Source organism: Colletotrichum jinshuiense, chromosome 2 (assembly GCF_051148585.1).
Source record: "Colletotrichum jinshuiense chromosome 2, complete sequence".
Taxonomy (NCBI): domain Eukaryota; kingdom Fungi; phylum Ascomycota; class Sordariomycetes; order Glomerellales; family Glomerellaceae; genus Colletotrichum; species Colletotrichum jinshuiense.
Window position 1 is genome coordinate 3,991,247 of NC_139309.1, and position 18,827 is coordinate 4,010,073.

An 18,827-nucleotide genomic window follows, 5' to 3' on the forward strand; every position below is an offset into this window, starting at 1 on the left:
ATCTTGTGTCGCTCATTTTGTTCGGCCAGTGGCACAAGCGGACTTGAGCAATAAGCAGGGATTGCATAAACTAATTATGTAAACATTGCGCCTCTTAGATTGTTTGCATAAAACTGTTCCCCCGTCTGACCTTGAACGAAACGTCCAATACTCATCAGCTGGGCTCAAAGGTGGCGGTAACCTAGCCTAGAGAGTCTAGGGTCGACTATCGATGAAGAGGTCCAATGGGCGGCATCCCGGTTTGTCTAAGTTCTGTCCGGAAATCCGGTAGACGCCTTCCAGTGTATCCAGTCGCAAAAGGTGGCCCGAGTCATTGCCGAAGGCGAATCACACGGTCAGCTGTCTAATTACTCTATTCGACTATGTGAATTCTCCGTTTGGATGGGATGGTATGCATACTCTTCAAAACAGGCCGGAAACGTGGCTAGCATGAACGAAAGAATGTCACTTTATGCTTCTCCCTACACATACTACTACTTTCTGCTTTATTTCTATCGTCTTTCTCGCCACCCTCTCTTCAATGGGCATGCTCTCCTCCGTCATGTTCCTCTTTCATACGGATATGAATAATTCAATCATCATAAGCGAGGAGTTGACGAGAGCCGATGTCTGGTCATTCCCGAAGTCACCAGTCTATGTCTTGCATTCAACTCACCAATGCTTTCGCAGATAGTCTTCACCACTATTTCTGCAAATTACTGAGATGCAGGTGTCTCGTCCGGGAACCGGATTGTACGACTCGAGAGCTCTGGTGGCGGTGGCGTCGACGTCGGCGCCCAATGATCAGCCGCCTTTGTCTGAGTACTTCCGTTGTCGGGGCCTGAACGTTGACCCGGTTGTTCGGGCCGCTTCGACCAAGGAGCAGACATGCCTGACTGGCCTACGCCCGTGGGCGGCTGCTCGGGGATGACTGAGCCGCCGATTCTGTAGATCGCCCGGTCTCCTTCATTTTCGGGCTGGGTCCGAGACTCGGCATCGAAGACTGGTTCTTCGATTCCTTCCGATCTTGACCGACCAAAGGGAAACCGAACTCGTCCACGGATACGGAACGGTCGCGGGTCGTCGCCGTCGCCACTTACGAAGGAAATGCCCCTGGTCAGCGTACCGGGGGCGTGGTAGCCGAGCTTTCCAAGCGGGATGCTCAGGCCGTGGACGACCTAGACAAACGATTATTTTGGATCTCAATGAGTTACGTTGTGCGAGACTTACTATACTGCAGACGGCAAGAAACCAAACAATGACCCGTACGGCCTCGGCCAAGTGAGCGACATCAGACCGAGGCTCCTCACCCTCGTCCAGTGTGCGTAGAAACCCGATGGTTATGTAAAGATAGAATACGGCCGACACCCCAATGGGGCCAAAGAAGCCCACGAAGACGGCCTGCTTCGCCTGCTCGATTTGAGGTATCATACGATGGACTGCAAAGACGAACGGCAAGCGCCGGAGCAGCAGTACGAGGACTCCCAGTGCGACGAGACGATACAGCGGGACCACCGCATTGTGAAGGAACTCATTCCACGGGCAGACTGCACCGTACCAAATGAATATGGTGACGTTCAGAAGCATATCAATGGTGGGTTGGAAAGAGTCGTCCTCGGTCTCGAGCCGGAACCAGTCGTCCCATGTAAAGGCGTTGCCGGCGACGAAGCAAGCCAGGACGTCATCACTGCCAATCATGCCGCATGTTCCGACAATGAACAGTGCCAGAGAGATCGCGAACACCAGGAAACTTTCACGGTCAACGTACTTGTGGCTCTCGGCCCATCTCAGCGTGGTCTTGGCGAGCCAGCCTACGGCGGCGCCGTATATGATACTGAGGATGATGGTATAGCCCCAAGTCTCGCCGAACCACAACCCCATCGCCAGGCCTGCGCCTCCCGGCACCTGTTTGCCGCCATCGCCAATGTACTTGATGAGGTACAGGGCGAAGAACAGAAAAGGGTAGCCCAGGCCGTCGTTGGCGCCGGACTCGCTAATGATGAGGTTCTGCAGCGCCTTGGGGATGTTGTGGTCCGCGAACCTGCCCTTGACAATCACGTTGGACAGAACAGGATCCGTGGGCGTTACGCAGGCGCCGATTGCCAACGCATGCAGGAACGGCATGCGCGGCACCAGGCCGTAAACCAAGAGACTGGTTGCCAGCCACATGCATGTCATGACAGGACCGACGAGCAGAGCCATGGGCTTCCACTGGGTTCTCAGGTACCTGCTGGGGAGTTGCACTCCAGCAAGTACCAGCTGCACACCCAGGACCAGCCTAGAGAACGCCAGCGTGACGCTCTCTACATTTTCTTCGCTGCCGGCATATTCCAGCGGTCTGATCAAGTTGGCTGCAGGGGGCGAGAAGGCAACGCCCGCCAAGAGGGATATCACTGCGAACTGTCAGTCACTTGAGCAAATGAGCAAACAACCCGACACGGAAGCGGAAACTCGGATGGCGGGATATCGTTCTAGGCCATCTTTCAGGCCGCAACACTTACGAGCTTCGGACAGGTAGTACGTCTCCTTGCATAGAAACGACACAAGCCCGAACAGCGAGATCCAGCCCCCAAGCACACCGACAATGATGTTGAAGTTGGTGACCGCTAAAGTAGGCATTGTTACGTTGGATGGAACTCAAGCTTTCGCCAAGGGTCCAAGTCGGCTGGGGGGAGCGCCCCTCCTCCACTGGTTACGTATCAAAACCCCGCGATCTCGCGCGAGATGATCCAATAAACGGTTGCAGCCTCGACGGTCCTGGCTCAGCCAAGTTTGGCCAAGTTAACACCAACGGGTTGCTGACCAGTCGATCTCTTGTGTCAGGTGGTCTGATGACAACTCAAAACAGAACCCAACCCCCAGGAACGGTAAAGATGCTTGGTGCGAAATCTGTGTTAATGAATCGTGGGGTTCGAGATGACGACGAAAATTGCGGCACTTGTGTGGCTGACTGTCATTGGAAAGTAGAGTGGCGGTTGCTTTCTTTTCTCCGCCTTTTTTGCAATGTTCTCGGCCCCGAACCTTTGGGGCGACAAGAGATGGCGGTCTACGAAGGGGTGACTGATTGGCGGGCGATCAGGCTGGCTCGATGGACATATTGGGTTCCGGATCTGGCGTGTTTGGTGCGGGATATGTGAGCTGTAAGAAACAGATTTAGGAAAAGTTGGAGGCAAGGGAGAACATTGGGGAGGGGAAGGCGGGCGGGCTAATGTGCGATAGGGTGGCAGATACGGGACGAACACTGTCAGTTTTTCCATGATCACCGCTCCTTTGAGGGGTCCAAGTGTGTTTATTTTTTTTAATTTTTTTTTCGCGCGCAAGATCATTAGATTGCTAGACACGTGGGGGGTTAAGGTGAGCGAGTTGATGGCGCGCGGGGCCCCAGTTGCATGGCGGCTGTGTAGGTAAAGCGGTAGTAGATACATGTTGCCGAGTAGAGTAGAGAGTACCTGGGCAGTCGATGGACGGGTAACTGTAATAAGCCAGCCGGCATTTCCCACATGTCGTATAAACTACCTGGGTCTGGCTTGAACTGTCTCGAGTTTTACTCACCCCCTTCTCACGCAGCCTGCGCATGTTCATCTCTCGCGGGCATGGGGGTCAATCATACCGGCCAGCAATGCCTGGCCAGTCCGTCCACCTTTACAAGGTCGGGCCAAAATGCCATGAGCCTGGAATGTCTCTGGATATGGATATGATGTTTGGGGGGGGGGTGGCAAGACCCGAAACGCCCACAACGTGGACGACGACTGAAATGAATTGCCCTAACGACGACTCTAGCCTTTGGGGGGGGGGGGTTGAGGGGGGGAGCTAAGGGCGATACCCCCCTCCCCCCTTCGCCCGTTGGAGCGTGCAGGCGCCGCCGTCGTGAGACAATTCCAGACAGGCTGACAGGAAGACAGGCAGGCAGGCAGGCAGATGGACAGAAAGTCCAGAACATCAAGATGGAGCCGGTGGGATGCGAAGAACGAAGAGAGAAAGAGAGAGAGGAAAAAGGCACGGAACGGAAGGCACTCCCCCCTCTGGCCATCTATGTGTCTGCCCGCGCCTTTTGTTTCATTCTTGCTCCAGGGGCTTAAATTATTTGATAGTAATGATGTTTTTTTTGGTAGGCAAGCAACGAACGGCCGGTGCAAAGACTCGGGGCGACTGAGTGATATCTCTCACTCACACATACACACTCTCACTCACTCACTCTCTCTCTCTCTCTGTAGAGATGCGAGACGGGGAAGGAGGTAGAAGGAAAAGCCCAGACCATATCGAAATCCCGCAAAAACAACCTCGCTCACTCACCCCTTTACCATAATCGAACATTTGGCATTGACGCGAGAAAGATACTTCCTTGCCTCTTATCAACCTCTCTCTCTCTCTCTCTCTCTCTCTCTCTCTCTCTCTCTCACACACACACACACACACACACACACACTCACACACTTGCCATTGGCACCATTTCGTTTGTGCTCCCTCCAGCAACGGATGAAGCCCGCGGGGGGTTACGACAAAAAAGCAGTGTCAAAAACTGGGTTGGCTTTCGATAAAAAGGGGATATAAGACGCAAACAATACAACCACGCAACATAACCGGAGAAGACGAAAACGCTGGAATTTGCCCATTGATACATCCATCCCGTCCCCCATCCGTCCGTCGACCCCACCTCTCTATACGGCAGGTGGGCTGTTCGTAGAGATATCCCGTGCTGCTGTAGCCTCGACAATGCGAGGTACCGGATCTTCGTCCGGGCTCGCAAAGTCGACCCTCGTCATCGCCTCTGAGTCGATGTCGATTCCCCTCCAAACAACACCACCACGGACACGCATATTGGCTTCGCCTTCGTTTACGTCCTTGTTCTGCATTTCAATTGCCTCCCTCATTTCAGCTTCCTCCGTCCCTTAGACGGCAAGCTCATCCTGGCCCCCGCGACGGCAAGTCCATCCGCCGCCACGTTCCCTAGGTTATCAGCATGACCCTTGACCCACGTGAAGACCGTCCTCGTTCCCGAGGCCTCTCTCAAAGAAATCTGTTCCCGAACCGATTGCACCAGATCCTTGTTCTTGACCTCATCGCCGCCCGACGTGTGCCACTCCTTCTTCTCCCACGACTTGTACCACTGCGTCACGCAATTGATCGAGTACTGGCTGTCCGTCAGGATCTGCACGGGCTGCGTGACGGGGGTCGCCTGGAGTGCCCTCAGGATGGCGGTGAGTTCTGCGCGCTGGTTCGTTTGGAGTTCGCCTTCGAGGCGTTCTGAGACGTTCCTAGAGCCACCTGTTAGTCGGCCTTTTGTGTCCGACTTGCGTGGGGGATGGTGCAGAGCAGAAGAGGAAAGGCTACGTAGGCCACGGCAAAAGGGAAGGGCTAGTCGCAACATACCTGGGGTCATTGGGTCCGAAGTAGACACCCACACCCGCCGAGGAACCGACCTTGCCGTTGCCAAGACTGCTTCCGTCCGTGTAAATCTGCGGTAGAGTCCCCGGCTCTGCCTTCACAGGCACGTCCTCCGTCTTCACAGACGCTTCCTTCTTCACAGACACGTCCTTCGTCGCGGTCTTTGCAGCAGTCTTCTTGGCCGCCGGCACCGTCGCACCGTCCGAACCGTCTAGGACCTTGGCGATCGTCTCCTCGTCGCCCCACTCCTGGATAAAGGCAACTGCGCTGTAGCGGTTGTCAAACTTCTTGTATTTGGGCCCCTTGGTCCCCGCGATCGCCAGCGACGCCGTCTCCCAATCCGGGAAGATGCCCGTGAAGCTGCCGCGCGCAACTGCGTAAAACTTGGGCGGCTCCGCGTTGGACCCGCTCGCGCTGGGGATTTTTCTGCCTTCCACAAACGCCTGCGCGTCTTCGCGCGACAGGAAGGACTTGTCTGGTAACAACCCACGTTAGCGAGGTTCGTCAACAAGAGAGGTCAGCCGCTCCAGCCTGGCCTCGACTCACATTGTGCTCCGCGGAAGCCGGCAGTCTGAGCCTGGCACTCGGCCCAGGTCAAGTAAATACCCGGCCGCGCGCCGGTGCGCACAGCGTAGTACTTCTGCAGGTCTTTATCCGTCTTGCGCTTCTTCGCGCTCGTCTCGCTCGTGGAGGGAGCTCCTCTCTTGTTGGCCGGCATGTCGAACAGGCGATCCAGGAAGACGGCGAGAAGCTGTAGTGTCCGGTCGCGATCGGCTTGTCTGCCCTGCCAAGATGCGGCACTTCGTCTTTTTGTAGTGATCGGAGGTAGAGGGCCGCCTGTAGAGGTTCGGGGTTTGAGGAAGTCAACAGCCTTTGTCCAGGGACCTTGAGGTTGCAAACGCATGCGTCGGTCGCTGCAAAGCCACCTTATCGGAGTCGCGTGGGTAAAAGGAGTCAGAGGCGACTCATATTGCAGCCGTTTGCTAGTAGAGTATCGAAGGCTGTGGGTTCAGGGCCAGTTTCTCAGCAGCTGCCTTTGTTCGCGGGCGCATGCCGAAACATGTAACGGGGGAGAAGAATGCAGACTGCGGCAAGGGCCGGTGACGAGGGACCACTTCAACGGCTCTTTTCTCTGCCCGGTGCTCGCCCTTCCAATTTTGGGCGGCCTGATAAGATAAGGCCGCATGCCTTCCCCGCAGCAAGCACTACACTGCACGGCTTACCTTAGTGCCGCTCGCCCTGTCATCAGCTCCAACGTCTGTTCTTCGATGTGGACAATGTTTCGGCCGAGTACACACATGGAATCGTGGTTTTTGTTTAAAAGTAGCCTTCGTAGACATGTCTCTCCCAACACCCAGGGGAAATGGTTGGAGTAATTGGCTTTGTGCATAGCTAAGGTTGCTGTCTGCTACACGTAAGACAGCATGGGTATAATTCCTCCTGACTGAGCCACCACCGGGCTGTTCTCGAGACTTCCTAACGCCAGATATCCGACTTGAGCTGAGAGGACTATCTAACCCCTCTGCTGGCCCTCCAAACCAATGTACCAACCAACTACAACAGGGTAAACGCAATACACAAAGACCGTAAAACAGTTGACGTTGACTTTGGCGTACAGGGGTTATCGATACCGGTGCATCAGGGTCGCCAGCAGGTTCCATCGCAACCACTGGCATCCCGTTGCACAAAAACTGCTCAAGCCTAGGCCGGTTCCCCAGCCATAAGCACCAATGTATTGTCGTAAAGTCCCATGGGGACTAAGCATGGACTCTGTGATCAACCGGCGGCAAAGGTCCCACACAGTCGCTGGATTCCCACTCCCACGCCAACAAGCTCCAGTTGAGTTCGCGTCTCCAGAAGAGGCCGAGACCCTCTCCGCCGCCGCAGTCCTCCAGTTCGGGATGGCCATGACCGCGATCTTCCGAGCACATGCCCCCGGTAAGCGGCATCCTCTGCGCGAAGACGACTTTGCCCATCCGCGAATGGAGGATTGCCATCGAGCATTGAACACAAGGCTCGTGAGTCAGGTACATCTCCATGCCATGGCACAGATAACCGTCTGCGTTGGGGTGCTCGTCATCATAGACAGTGAGCTCGTCGTCAAGGAGCGGCAGATCTTGAAACATGTCATATTCAAGAATAGGGGGTATGTTGGGCTGACCGGCTGCCCGTCTCTCGTGCCGGACAAGTTTCTGGGCGACCATGCTGATGGCCCTGAGAGCGCAATGACCCATGGGGTTGCCGGCACCGCTTCGGTTGGGTTCCTGGTGCCAACGAGCATCTCCGGCGACCGCTACCAGATGGGATTTTCCTCCCTCACGCTGGACGATGACGGCACCCATGGGCTCACCGATATCCGATTTTTTGGCTTGTAGAGCAACCTGGTGAGCCAGAGTCATCCACAAGGACGTCTCGTCTTTGATGGTTTCTGTTGACCGGCCCACCATGCTAGGGTGTGGTCCAAGAGGGTTGTTCTTCCTGTACACCGTGGACCAGAATTGCGACGTCCACATGGCCGCTTGCACCTGGGAGGTCGGGGGCACCAAGGGGACTGGGATGCTAGTGAGGAAGACGTTTTCGTCCATGCCATCGATGGCGGCCAGAGATGCAACCAGTTCCTGCCGGTTGAAGTCTTTTTCTTCGCCGAGCATGATGTAGATCCATGTCGATTTGCCGGTATGGACCTGGCGGCCCTCAGGCGAGTCGTTCATGAACTGCGTTTTGAGGTGAGCAGGAATATCGGCTGGCTTCGCGCATCGTCGCAGGTGAGGCAAGTTGTTAGCTACGCCTTCAGGAAGCATCGAGCGGATCAGACTGAATCTTGATTAGCATGCGGTCGGAATGATGCCGTCTTCTGGACTTACTTGACGACATGGTTAGTGGACGTGGCAGGGGCTCTAGTAATCAGAGCCTGGACGATGGTGTGGTCTTGTCGAATCTCGAGAGTTGTCTTCAATGGGATGAGAACCCCTCGCCCCAGCTGTTGCGGAAGAAGGTGATCGATGAGACGATGAGGCTGGATGACATCTGGTCCAGTATACTCAGCCTTCTCCTCGGCACGGTTATCTGACCGGTTAGAGGTTGTCTCTGGGGCGGTGGGGCGGTCGGCAGCGAGCATTGTAATGGTTGATACCGTACAGCGTCTAGACTGAAATGGAGATTGAGCAGAATAAGCAAAGCCTGCGTTGGTCAGCACATATTGTCGATGAAGATGACGAGCGCGCAATTGCTATGTTGTGGCTCATAATACCACGAGGGCAGCGCTTACCAGTGAAGTCACCAGGGGTACGATGGCCGACAGAAGCAGACAGAGATATGTGGCTGTATCGTCGGGTCTTGCTGTGGGCGATGTTTTATTTCGAAAGATGGTTGCTTTTCTTCTCCCCCGTCTGGGTGTAACAGCCAATATTTGTCTCAGGGAGTGTCGTGACCCCAGATCGACAATCTGTTCTGTAGCCCGGGACTGCAGGAATACTGTCAGGCTGCGGCAAAGTTTGCTTTGTTCCGTTGTTGGGCCAGGTAAGTGTCGGACGTGTGGTGTGTAACACGGTCGAACATCCAAGAAGAATTTAAGAGCCGATGACCAGAAGTGAGTTAGGAAAGCCCCAGTAGTGATCCGGTGCGACCAATCGTGGCTGCCAACGACAACAAGTCGTACCTGCTTTGGGCGAAGCGACGGCCCTGGCTTCTCGGTTTTTTGGACGTAACAATCCTCTCTTCTATTTCGCAGTAATCGGATATGTCGCTGTTGAGTGGACGGCGAGTGCAGTCACCACAGGTTGAAATAGTCTCGGATGGCTGAGACCGTACAACTGCCTGCGTGCTCCAAGGCAGGATATCTTATCAAAGTGCCTGCTAGAAGGGCACTTCAGGCAGTCACGAGAAGAGAGCCGACCAGGCAACTCCCAATCAGGCAGTCAAGGCAGGCCGAAATAAGTTCGAGGTAAGGCACGGTAGTGGAAGGCACCTGCAACCTCAATCCTCGATCTTGCCTTCTCGCGTTGGCTTCTACTACACGCTCCTTTGACCTTTCTTCAGTCCCTTGATTCTCACTTCCAAGGCCCGAGACTAACAAAGCCCCTCGGTCGATTATTTTCTGAAAGGTGCGATCCAAGCAGGCTCGGAGGCTCGGGAGACCAGTCTGAGAACTGTTCAGAGGTTTCGCCAAGATATCTTTGATACAGTTATTCTTGGAATCAATGACGGGCGGGTCTGGTAGTATGATATCTCGGTAGGTGAGTCTCAGTCTTGGTCTCAACCTCAGCCTCAGCCTTGCTTCTATAGTTGGACTGAAGGACGGATACAACCCCGGGGACTTGAGGATCAACGTCGTTCTGCCACGGTCATGAAACGACAGGGACCAATTCGGGGCCAAACAAAGAAACAACGGAGATATGAGATCCTAATGGTCCACCTGGTGTTGTTCTTCAATGGGACGATGCGTCCGAGGGCCAAGTGTTTCTGGAAGGGGTCCGAACTGGGGATAATGGGCGGACGGGACGGGAATGAAGCATCAAAAAATTTGAATCCTCTCACGTTGACGATGATCCCGGCCCAGCCACCGAAGGTCCCTGCATCGAATTGGATTGCAGAGCAGAGCCTCTGGCGGGACTCCAGGCCCGACGCTACCTTATCGATAGCGGTCCGCTTAAGCACCTCGGTGCAACCAGCCCAGCGCCCGGGTGGGGCACCTCTGTAACTGCACCTAGGAAATTATGTTGCAGTGTTTCTTCTCTTTCTGTTTTTGGCGTTCGCGCATGCTGCCGGTGGAGCGCCTACATTCTTAGTTGCCCGGCAAGGGGATACTGATGGGAAGTGCCCTTGGGCCACCTGCCAGTAACAGCATGGGGAACCAAAAAGAAGGGGATATGCAATCCAGTGGCCGGGGCAAGAGTCCATAGTTGACTGAGACGGGGAAAGCGACAAGCAAGAGGTGATGGAGGAGGGGGAAGGAGGAGCTGAGGTCTGTCTATCCATCCGTAGGCCCATCGAGATTGACAGGGCAAGACAACACCCCCATCTCACCAATTTTTCTTACTCGCCCGCCGGGCCTTATCTTGAATGCAAGCATTCAGAGGTCTACACATTCCTCGCCCGGTTGAGCACCTTCAACGCGACCTCTCAATCCTGAGGTCTCGGTCCGCCGTTCGCGGGTTGTCTCACAACATCTCTACAGAATCGAACAGCTCTTCCTCTTCACCCTGCAGTGTCTCATTGGCTAAGGAACTAACCGTTGATGGTCACAAAAGAAAAAGAAAAAGAAAAAAGGGTGTCGAGTCTCACAAGCCAGACAAACTCTTTTCTCCGAAAGTACCGCAGCTTAGAAATTCAATCATCCAACGGCAACTCATTAACCCCACGTGTGCCAGCTCCATCGCCTAGGCTTCAATCTCCGATGACGGCACGCCCCTACTGGTGTGGCGACCCCCGCCCGCCGGCCATGACTGCAAGTCATCGCTGAACGCTCTTGCTTGCACTCTCCCCTTTCGAGGTGCGTCGTCCACATCGCCCCGGGCATCGGCCGTACCCCCCCTTTCGCCCCAAGAACCGAATGACGCTTTCGCCTTTGCAGATCCAGCAGGCACTCCCTGAGGTCTTGGCGCAGCCACCTTTGCCAGTTGATCCCCTGATTGTCATTGAGGGCAGATCGTGGGTTTCCAACAAGCGACGGCACAGCCTGCCGCCGAACCCCTCACGATGCATGCGGGGTCGGCAGCAGAAGCGGAATAGACCACCAATCCCCAACGACACCTGAGCTTGGAGATTGAGGTGGTGGGGACTGGCAGTGGCGGCGCGGCGGCAATATCAAGCATGAGCGAGTGCAAATGAGGGCCGCGCCGCCAGCGTCTGGAGTATCAAAACCCCCCCCACAGTTAGTTATTGAGGAGTTGGGGAGTTGGGGAGCTGGGAAACTTTCGCTGTCTTTGCTGCAGTCTGCATCCTGCAGTGTAACAGGAAAGCATCTCTGCGAGCGAATCTTGAGTGGGGGTAACGCACCAAGTCACCCCCCTTCGTCATCCATTCCAAGTCCCTGTTCTGGACGAAAGCATGAATACAATCTGGAAGCTGGGCTTTGGCCAGTGATTGGTCGGTTCATTTGGTTACTAGTTGCCATTGGCATGGCGGAATTACTGGCTGTTGGGCGCCAGCCTTACTCGTCTCGAGGCCGATGACATGGCGTTTTCATGCTTTGGCGGGACATGCGGATCTCTATCCCGCCGCTCTTCAACCCGTGTAAATGCTGGCTCGACACGGGGTTTCGTAACCGGGACAAGATCACAACGCATAGTGAAAGCATATCGGTGACATCACCATCCAGGCCGGGGACGTTACGATCGTTCTTACACAGTTTGTCTAAGAAAAGCAGTAGGCTGGCTGCCTGCTATTAGAAATATGACAGAAACTGACGGCCTGCTGGAGTCTCCACATGGAGTCGAGGACTGGTAGGGTTTCCATGAGGGGTTCACGGTTCACCGAGACGCAGCGGGCCCTTCTTTGGAGCGGATCTCCGGGGCGTGGAGGTCTCTTGCCAGCCTCCGGACTTCGGGGTGGTTCCGAGGTCAGCCCAAGCACTAGTTGAGTTGTTGCAACGCCAACATAATATGTAATGACTATCACCGGCACGCGACCCTGGAGATGGTGTGTCAAACCATGCTGTGTATCCCTCTGGATACGACTTGTTGAGCGCCTTCGGGGAAATGTTGCAGCACCTCGGAGGGTCAACGACAGTACACGGTGCTGAGAGTTACTTTCTCCAACAAAAAGAAACCCGGCAAAGGGGGGGTTGAGAGACGAGGCATGGGAAGGGGACAGGGCGATTAACCGTAAGGATAAACTTTGGATAGTCGCAGGACGTGTTCGCGAGGCTTGATCTAAGTGGTCTCTTCCGGTGGCTTGGCTGATGGCTGGAATGCTTGAGAAGTTGAGATGGTCGTAGATTAGCCATCGGTGCCAGCGCAAGTTGATTCAGGAGAGACTTGGCGGCCGATACAGCGTACAGGTATACTGAGTCGTGAAACATTGAGTGGGAAGGGAAGTGGGAAGCGCACATGGACCGACGGGGTATCTCCGACAAGCCCGGGTGAGGAGGCCACCTCATGAGAAGTGAGATGTGGCTGGGGTGCCAGCGAGAAGGCCTCGCTGCTCTTTCTCGGTGACAATGCCACGAAGGAGCACATGGATACTTGGGAATGTGGTAGTACAGGCAAGGACCGGAAGGACAAGCTGAAAACACGGCACGGAGACAGGACCCAGCCAGACGGGGAGACGCAAGGCATGGGGCCGGCCGTCATGACAGTGTTTGGACTTATTTTAGACGATGGGCGGGTGATTGTTGAGGTTTCCGACGGGTGTGTGCACAGAGAATGGTGGCTCACCGGCTGACATCCATGACATGGCCAGACGGCGAATGTTAGGACGCTGTGGACGAGGACATGGACATGGTGCGAGGACGAGGACGGACGATGAGGACGGACGGACGAGGAGGGCGTGGGCGGACAGGCTTCAGACATTGGACAAAACACGCCAACAGGTAGCTTACCCGCCAAAACCTGAGGACAACACACATACGCACCCATACGCGCACACACACGCACGCAAAAAAGGAAACGTCTTGTTTACGGCGCATTGCACCAACTCGAACCTTTACCTGAGGCTAGACGGGGGGGTGGCCAAGGTTCGCAGCAGAAAATAGGCGGCGCTGAAATGATGCCCAGCTTACCTCCGTTACAGCTTTCAACACCATCAGCTCGGCCGCACCCCAGCAACATACCATGAGGTATCCGTAGGAGTGGCCGACATGGCATCCAGCGACCCAGCAACAGTTGGGGAAAGAACACGTGAAATGGCCTCAGTAAAGGTGGGAAATGGAATGCTGGCAATCAACCCAGGGCTCGCCTTTCACCGTAAACGGCATTGGCTTGTTTGATGGGGCGTTCGTTCAATCATCACCTCACCTTCGGAGAGAGTGAGTCCACTTTGGCATTGCAACCGCTCAACCCGCTCGGGCGCAGGCATTCGTGGATCTTGCCCTCGCCGCTTGCCCCGTCCAGCCTCGTTGGCCATTTCCGTCTAGTGTACGGGTACCGTTGGGCGCTGAGCTTTGGCAAGGCATTGATTGCATTGCACGTTTATTTTTTTATGAGACCGAGAAGGGGGAAGGGAGGGGAGGGGAGGGGAGGGGCTTGTGACGCCTTGACACTCCGTTTGAGCAATGCACCACCAAGCCAGTCGAGTCGAGTTGAGCCAGTGTCTTGACTTGAGGGGGACTGGATGGAGAGAGGGATGGATGGATGCCTGCCCAATCTCGAAAATTAAAATAACGAAAAATAAAGCCAAATAAAAACCATCATCCCGCGCTGCCACGGGTCCAGGATCCCAGGGCTCCGGTGCCAGGAGAGGCTCGACAGGGTTGCAGGCGGGGGTACCTAGCATCACCCTGGAAGGGGGGCCATCGGCGACCGGCCACCGAGCATGCAGCAGCTCCATGCCCCAAAGGGCCCAATCCCCACTGAGGGAACCCCTCTAGAAGGCACTGCGCGTTTGCAAGCCCCGATTTGAGCGTTGACAAGCAGGAACCACTGGGCGCGCTTTCCCTTTCCCCCCTCGGGTCAGACTTGCTGTTCGCTCTTATTCTCTCAATTTTGGCTAGTGTTGGTCCCCTACGGATACATCCTGCGCCTGCCTACCTTACCTACATGCGCCGCATACAGTACACTCCCACATACGTCGAAGGAAGTACCTTGCCAAGGTACCTCGTCCTTGCCTTTTGCAACCTTAGTACGGATACGACCTGTCGAGTCTACCTAGTAGCGTATCTCTGAGGTTCACTCCTCTCTTTCCCACGCCTCACTCCCAGCTTCCGTCCTCCATTCCCACACACCTCACCCAAGGCCAGACAGGACAGGGCAGGGCAGGGCTCTGGAAGGAGGCAGAGGGCGTCTCGGACGGGCTTCCTCCTCCATCGCGCACCCTTTACCCTCATAGTGTGTACTCACCTCACCCCCATCCCATCCCGTCCCATCTCCCATCCATCCATCCATCCCATGCCTGGCTGGACCTGACCGGACGTACCATCCATCCATCGAAACTAGATATTTATCGGTCCTTCCTCCATCTCGGGGCTCCATCGCTCTGACCCTCTCCTCTTCTTTTCCACCTCCCATAACCTGACATATTCTCCGTCCATCCCGAACATTTTAGAACCTTTTCCCTACCCACCACCGGTTCTTCGACATTGTGTGCCCTCCTTCAAAATCTTCGCGTGCCCTTGTCCTTCTGTGCCGTCGACCTGCACCGGAGCCCTTCACTTACACGCTGTGGTCCTTGTCCCGTTCCCCTCTCAACACTTTTTTTTCTCTCGCGCGCGCCCAGGCCACTGCTGCGAGCCCGGCAGACCCCTGCGCGCTAAGGCACAAGCTAGCCATCTTCGACGCCACATTTCATCACCCAGGCTGGGACAGCTTAACCAGCTCCCCTCATCCCTGCACACCCATTGGGTGCAGCCCTCGAAGCGAACGATTTCCTAGAGAGAGCCCAGCACAAAGCGGCGACCACTCTAAACGGCAGGCCCAGCCCAGTCTCACACCCTGTGACTCTTTTTCTTTTAGATAGAGTCGCCGACTCTACCACCCTTCGCATATTCACATCCATGCCTTCCGCAGTCTTTCCTGATCACCCAGGTTCGTACAAACCCTCCGACTTTTTCTTGTGCCAGTGCCGACACCGTTGTTACTGCTGTCGCCCGCCGTCGTATTCAGTCTTGAAGAACTATTTTCAGTATTGACATTTTTCCTTTCCCGCCGGTAAAGACCTTGGCCTTATACAGGCCAAGCAATCTGCCCTGGCGAAGCTGGCCATGAGCTCCAACAGCAAGGATTCCCGCGCCCCTTCGTCATCGCCCCCAATCCACTCGAATAAGCCGGTCGCGAAGTCGAATGCAAATGGCGAGCCGCCACCACTTCCCGTGTCGCATCCCCACGATGCCCTCCTCCCGCCTCCCGCAATGGCGCATGCGATCAGATCTATGAACGATCTCAACGGCCCTATTGCGCTTCGCGACCGATCCTTCATCGCCTCCTCCGATACTCCCCCCGCGATGCGAAGCGTCGTTTCCACCGCCCCGAGCTCGCCCAGAATGTATGTCTATACCGATTAGTGCCCCGTCCGGAGGAATCTGCTTGCAGAGTGGCTTGGCCTCTCACAGCCTCGTATTGCTGATCTTGACTAACCTGTTGCCATGATAGCCCACCAGTTAGACAGAACTCGGGGGGCACCACCCCGCGACTCCGCCCGCACCCTGCCACCCTGAACGTCCCTGGCATGACCGTGTCCAGAGCCTCGCCCGACGGAAAGATCAGCGACCGCGATGTCGCTGCGAAGCTGGTCATCATCATGGTGGGCCTTCCCGCCAGAGGAAAATCGTACATTACCAAGAAGGTTCAACGATATCTGTCTTGGCAACAATACAACTCCCGGATCTTCAATGTCGGAAACCGGAGACGCGTCGCCGCCGGCCTGAGCTCGCCGATGAAGCCCGCCTATCCTCTAGCTTCTATCAAACTCGACCCTCCAGCCCAGGCTGCTTCGATCCTGTTAAATGGGCATTCGCCCCAAGCAAACAAGGAGCCTGCCGAGCTGAACCTGAACAACGACTCGGGTGATGCAATGGATCAGTCGGCCAAATTCTTTGACCCGACCAACGAGACCGCATCCAAGCTCCGGGAGCAGGTGGCCCTGGACACATTGGACGAACTCCTGGACTACTTGCTTCACCAGGGAGGTTCCGTCGGAATTCTTGATGCGACCAACAGCACCGTTCACCGTCGTCAACTCCTGGTCGACCGTATCAAGGAGAGGGAGCCCAAGCTTGGAATTCTCTTTATTGAAAGTATCTGCCAAGACCAGAACGTGAGTTGCCCTCGATTCTCTGGTTTCCCAAAACTGGCCTAACGTATGCACAGCTTCTGGAAGCCAACATGCGCCTCAAGCTTTCGGGCCCCGATTACAAGGACAAGGATCCGCACCAGTCGCTCGCGGATTTCAAGAGGCGCGTTGCCGCGTACGAAAGCGCCTATGTTCCCATTGGGGAGTACGAAGAAGCACACGACATGCAGTACATCCAGGTATGTGCACGACTAGGTGCGGGTGTGATCCAAGACGCTGACATGGCAATTTCAGATGATTGATGTTGGCCGAAAATTGGTCCAACATAGACTGCGAGGCTTCCTGAGCGGCGGCATCAGCTCGTATTTGACGACATTCAACCTCGCGCCGCGACAGATATGGCTTACACGGCACGGACAGAGTGTTGACAACCGTCGTGGAAAGCTCGGCGGAGACTCGGAGTTGACGCCTGATGGAGAGCAATACGGAAAGGCTCTCCACGCATTCATCACCCAGAAGCGCAAGGAGTGGCTCATTGAGCAGAAGGACAAAATTGCGCAATCGTCCTTCCCCCCGAAAGCTGGTGACCACACGCCGCCTTATCCCGAGCTGAACCGCGAATTGGAGGAGAAGAATTTCTGCGTCTGGACATCCATGCTGAAGCGCAGTGTGCAGACGGCGACTGAATTCGATAACGACGACGACTATGACGTGAAAAATTGGGCGATGCTGAACGAGCTCAATGCAGGCCTCTTTGAGGGCCTGACGTACGAGGAAATCGCGAGGAGATTCCCCGGGGAATACAAAAAGCGAGCCGAGGACAAACTTCACTACACTTATCCGGGCGTTGGTGGAGAGGGATACCTCCAGGTCATCGCACGATTGCGGGACATGGTGCGGGAGATTGAGCGCATCGAGGACCACGTCCTCATTATTGGACATCGCTCCGTCTGCCGTGTTCTCATGGCATACTTCATGGATCTCACCCGCAATGAGATCGCTGACTTGGATGTTCCTTTGGGCATGCTCTACTCTATCGAGCCCAAGCCCTACGGTTACGACTTCCATGCGTACCGTTTCAACGCAGACCAGGGAACATTCTTCGAAATCCCCAACTACCGCCCGCAGCGCACGGTTGACCGTGCCGCCTGAGATAGGAGCCAAAAAAAAGGGGGGGGTTCGACTGTATCATATGACGACTTGTACAACACCAAGGGTAATGTTTCGGAGGGGCGTTAAGGGCGTTGAGGAAGAAAACTCAACTACGACATATGATTTTGCTTTTTAGGGGTGGGATAGAAATGGTCCTACACAGATGGTGGTTTTTTTTTTCTTTTCACTTTGTTTTTTAGTTACTCATACAGAGAACTTCTTCGGCCTCGTCGGTGGAGGATCGAAGCATTTGCAAGGCGTTTGGGAATCGAAGACGACCGTCTGACAGAGAGGTCAAAAAGATACCCATGACGCGACGAAACAAGGGATTCACACAACCCCTTATTACTGCTCTTTGCAAGGCTTTTTCAGATACACACAAGCCACGAGCTTCTAGCTAGACACAAAGAAGTTTATCACAATCAACTTTATGGGTGCGTGAGATGGGGTGACGTCGTATGGTGAGATGGTGCCTGCGGGTGAGATCCCTGAATCTGACTAAACAAGCTTCCTAAAGATCCGGTTGTTGCACAATGTGAGAATAGGCTCCGCTAAACTGCACTAGTGGCCGGCAGATGTAACCGCAGATTGATGTGACAGCCGTTATGCTCTTGTTCCTGTTCCTGTTTCTGTTCCGGTCTTTTGATAGGTGGCGTGATTGGGCAATAACCCGAGCCCATGGGCTCTCCCACGCGGCTGCGGCCGGGCCGGATGAAACTCGGCTTTCTTTGAGGCTCCCCTTTGTCACGAGATTCGGGCGTGGTATTGCGGTCCGACTTTGATTCGGTCCGAGGGATTCAACGACCGGGTTCTATGGGACAGAGGGGTGTCAACAGCATAGATGAGGGGACTCAAGTGACGCTTTGGAATGGAAGGATGCTATGCGTAGGTCCAGGATGTGTGGTGTGATCTAGATGGGTAACTTGGGGTTTCTATCGGACATGAGCGCACCCCCTGCCAAATACTTGAAGAGAACATCGAGACGTAATTATGGGCATTTGAGCTGGTGACTTTACAGGGAGGATGATGATTTTGCGAGTTTCTGTTCATAAGTGGGCGGCATCATGCATTAATGGACATTGCAAATGTCCAGCCGAGATGGCCCCAGGAGCCACCGGTTATAGGGTGGCACTGGAGAAGACTGGGGGGTTTGGATTCGAGAGGAACATGAGTGAATACATCGGCGAATGAAATCTAGCTCTGTCGTCTATCTTGCTCTCCGTTGTTCGATGGTGGCGTCTAGTAGAGTATGTTATTCCGTGACGCTCGTTGTACTACTAGAAGTACCACAATTGAATCTTTTTTGGTATGGTCAATGAGAGGCTATGTCCTGGTATCTATGATCTACTTAATAGAGTGGCGGCTGTGGTCACTCTGTAGTATTGCTCAGACAGATGACGGTAAGGCATACCTGATAGCCTGATTTG

General features: G+C 54.9%; 3 protein-coding genes across 3 annotated transcripts; 1 reads left to right on the plus strand and 2 right to left on the minus strand.

The window, feature by feature from the left end:
• Positions 1 to 695: 695 nt before the first annotated feature.
• EsH8_II_001031 (Sodium/hydrogen exchanger family-domain-containing protein) lies at positions 696 to 2,598 on the minus strand (the record flags this gene model as incomplete). The annotated part of the gene is made up of 3 exons (XM_083264329.1): positions 696 to 1,157; positions 1,210 to 2,372; positions 2,481 to 2,598. The coding sequence occupies 3 exons, from the start codon at positions 2,596 to 2,598 to the stop codon at positions 696 to 698; spliced, it is 1,743 nt and encodes a 580-aa protein (XP_083121651.1).
• A 4,523-nt stretch (positions 2,599 to 7,121) lies between these two features.
• EsH8_II_001032 (cytidine deaminase-like protein) lies at positions 7,122 to 8,482 on the minus strand (the record flags this gene model as incomplete). Its single annotated transcript, XM_083264330.1, has 2 exons — positions 7,122 to 8,178; positions 8,229 to 8,482. The coding sequence occupies 2 exons, from the start codon at positions 8,480 to 8,482 to the stop codon at positions 7,122 to 7,124; spliced, it is 1,311 nt and encodes a 436-aa protein (XP_083121652.1).
• Positions 8,483 to 15,013: 6,531 nt separating this feature from the next.
• On the plus strand, positions 15,014 to 17,400 carry EsH8_II_001033 (6-phosphofructo-2-kinase-domain-containing protein; the record flags this gene model as incomplete). The annotated part of the gene is made up of 5 exons (XM_083264331.1): positions 15,014 to 15,044; positions 15,174 to 15,501; positions 15,609 to 16,272; positions 16,326 to 16,487; positions 16,543 to 17,400. 5 exons carry the CDS (start codon positions 15,014 to 15,016, stop codon positions 17,398 to 17,400), a joined length of 2,043 nt encoding a protein of 680 aa, XP_083121653.1.
• Positions 17,401 to 18,827: the final 1,427 nt, after the last annotated feature.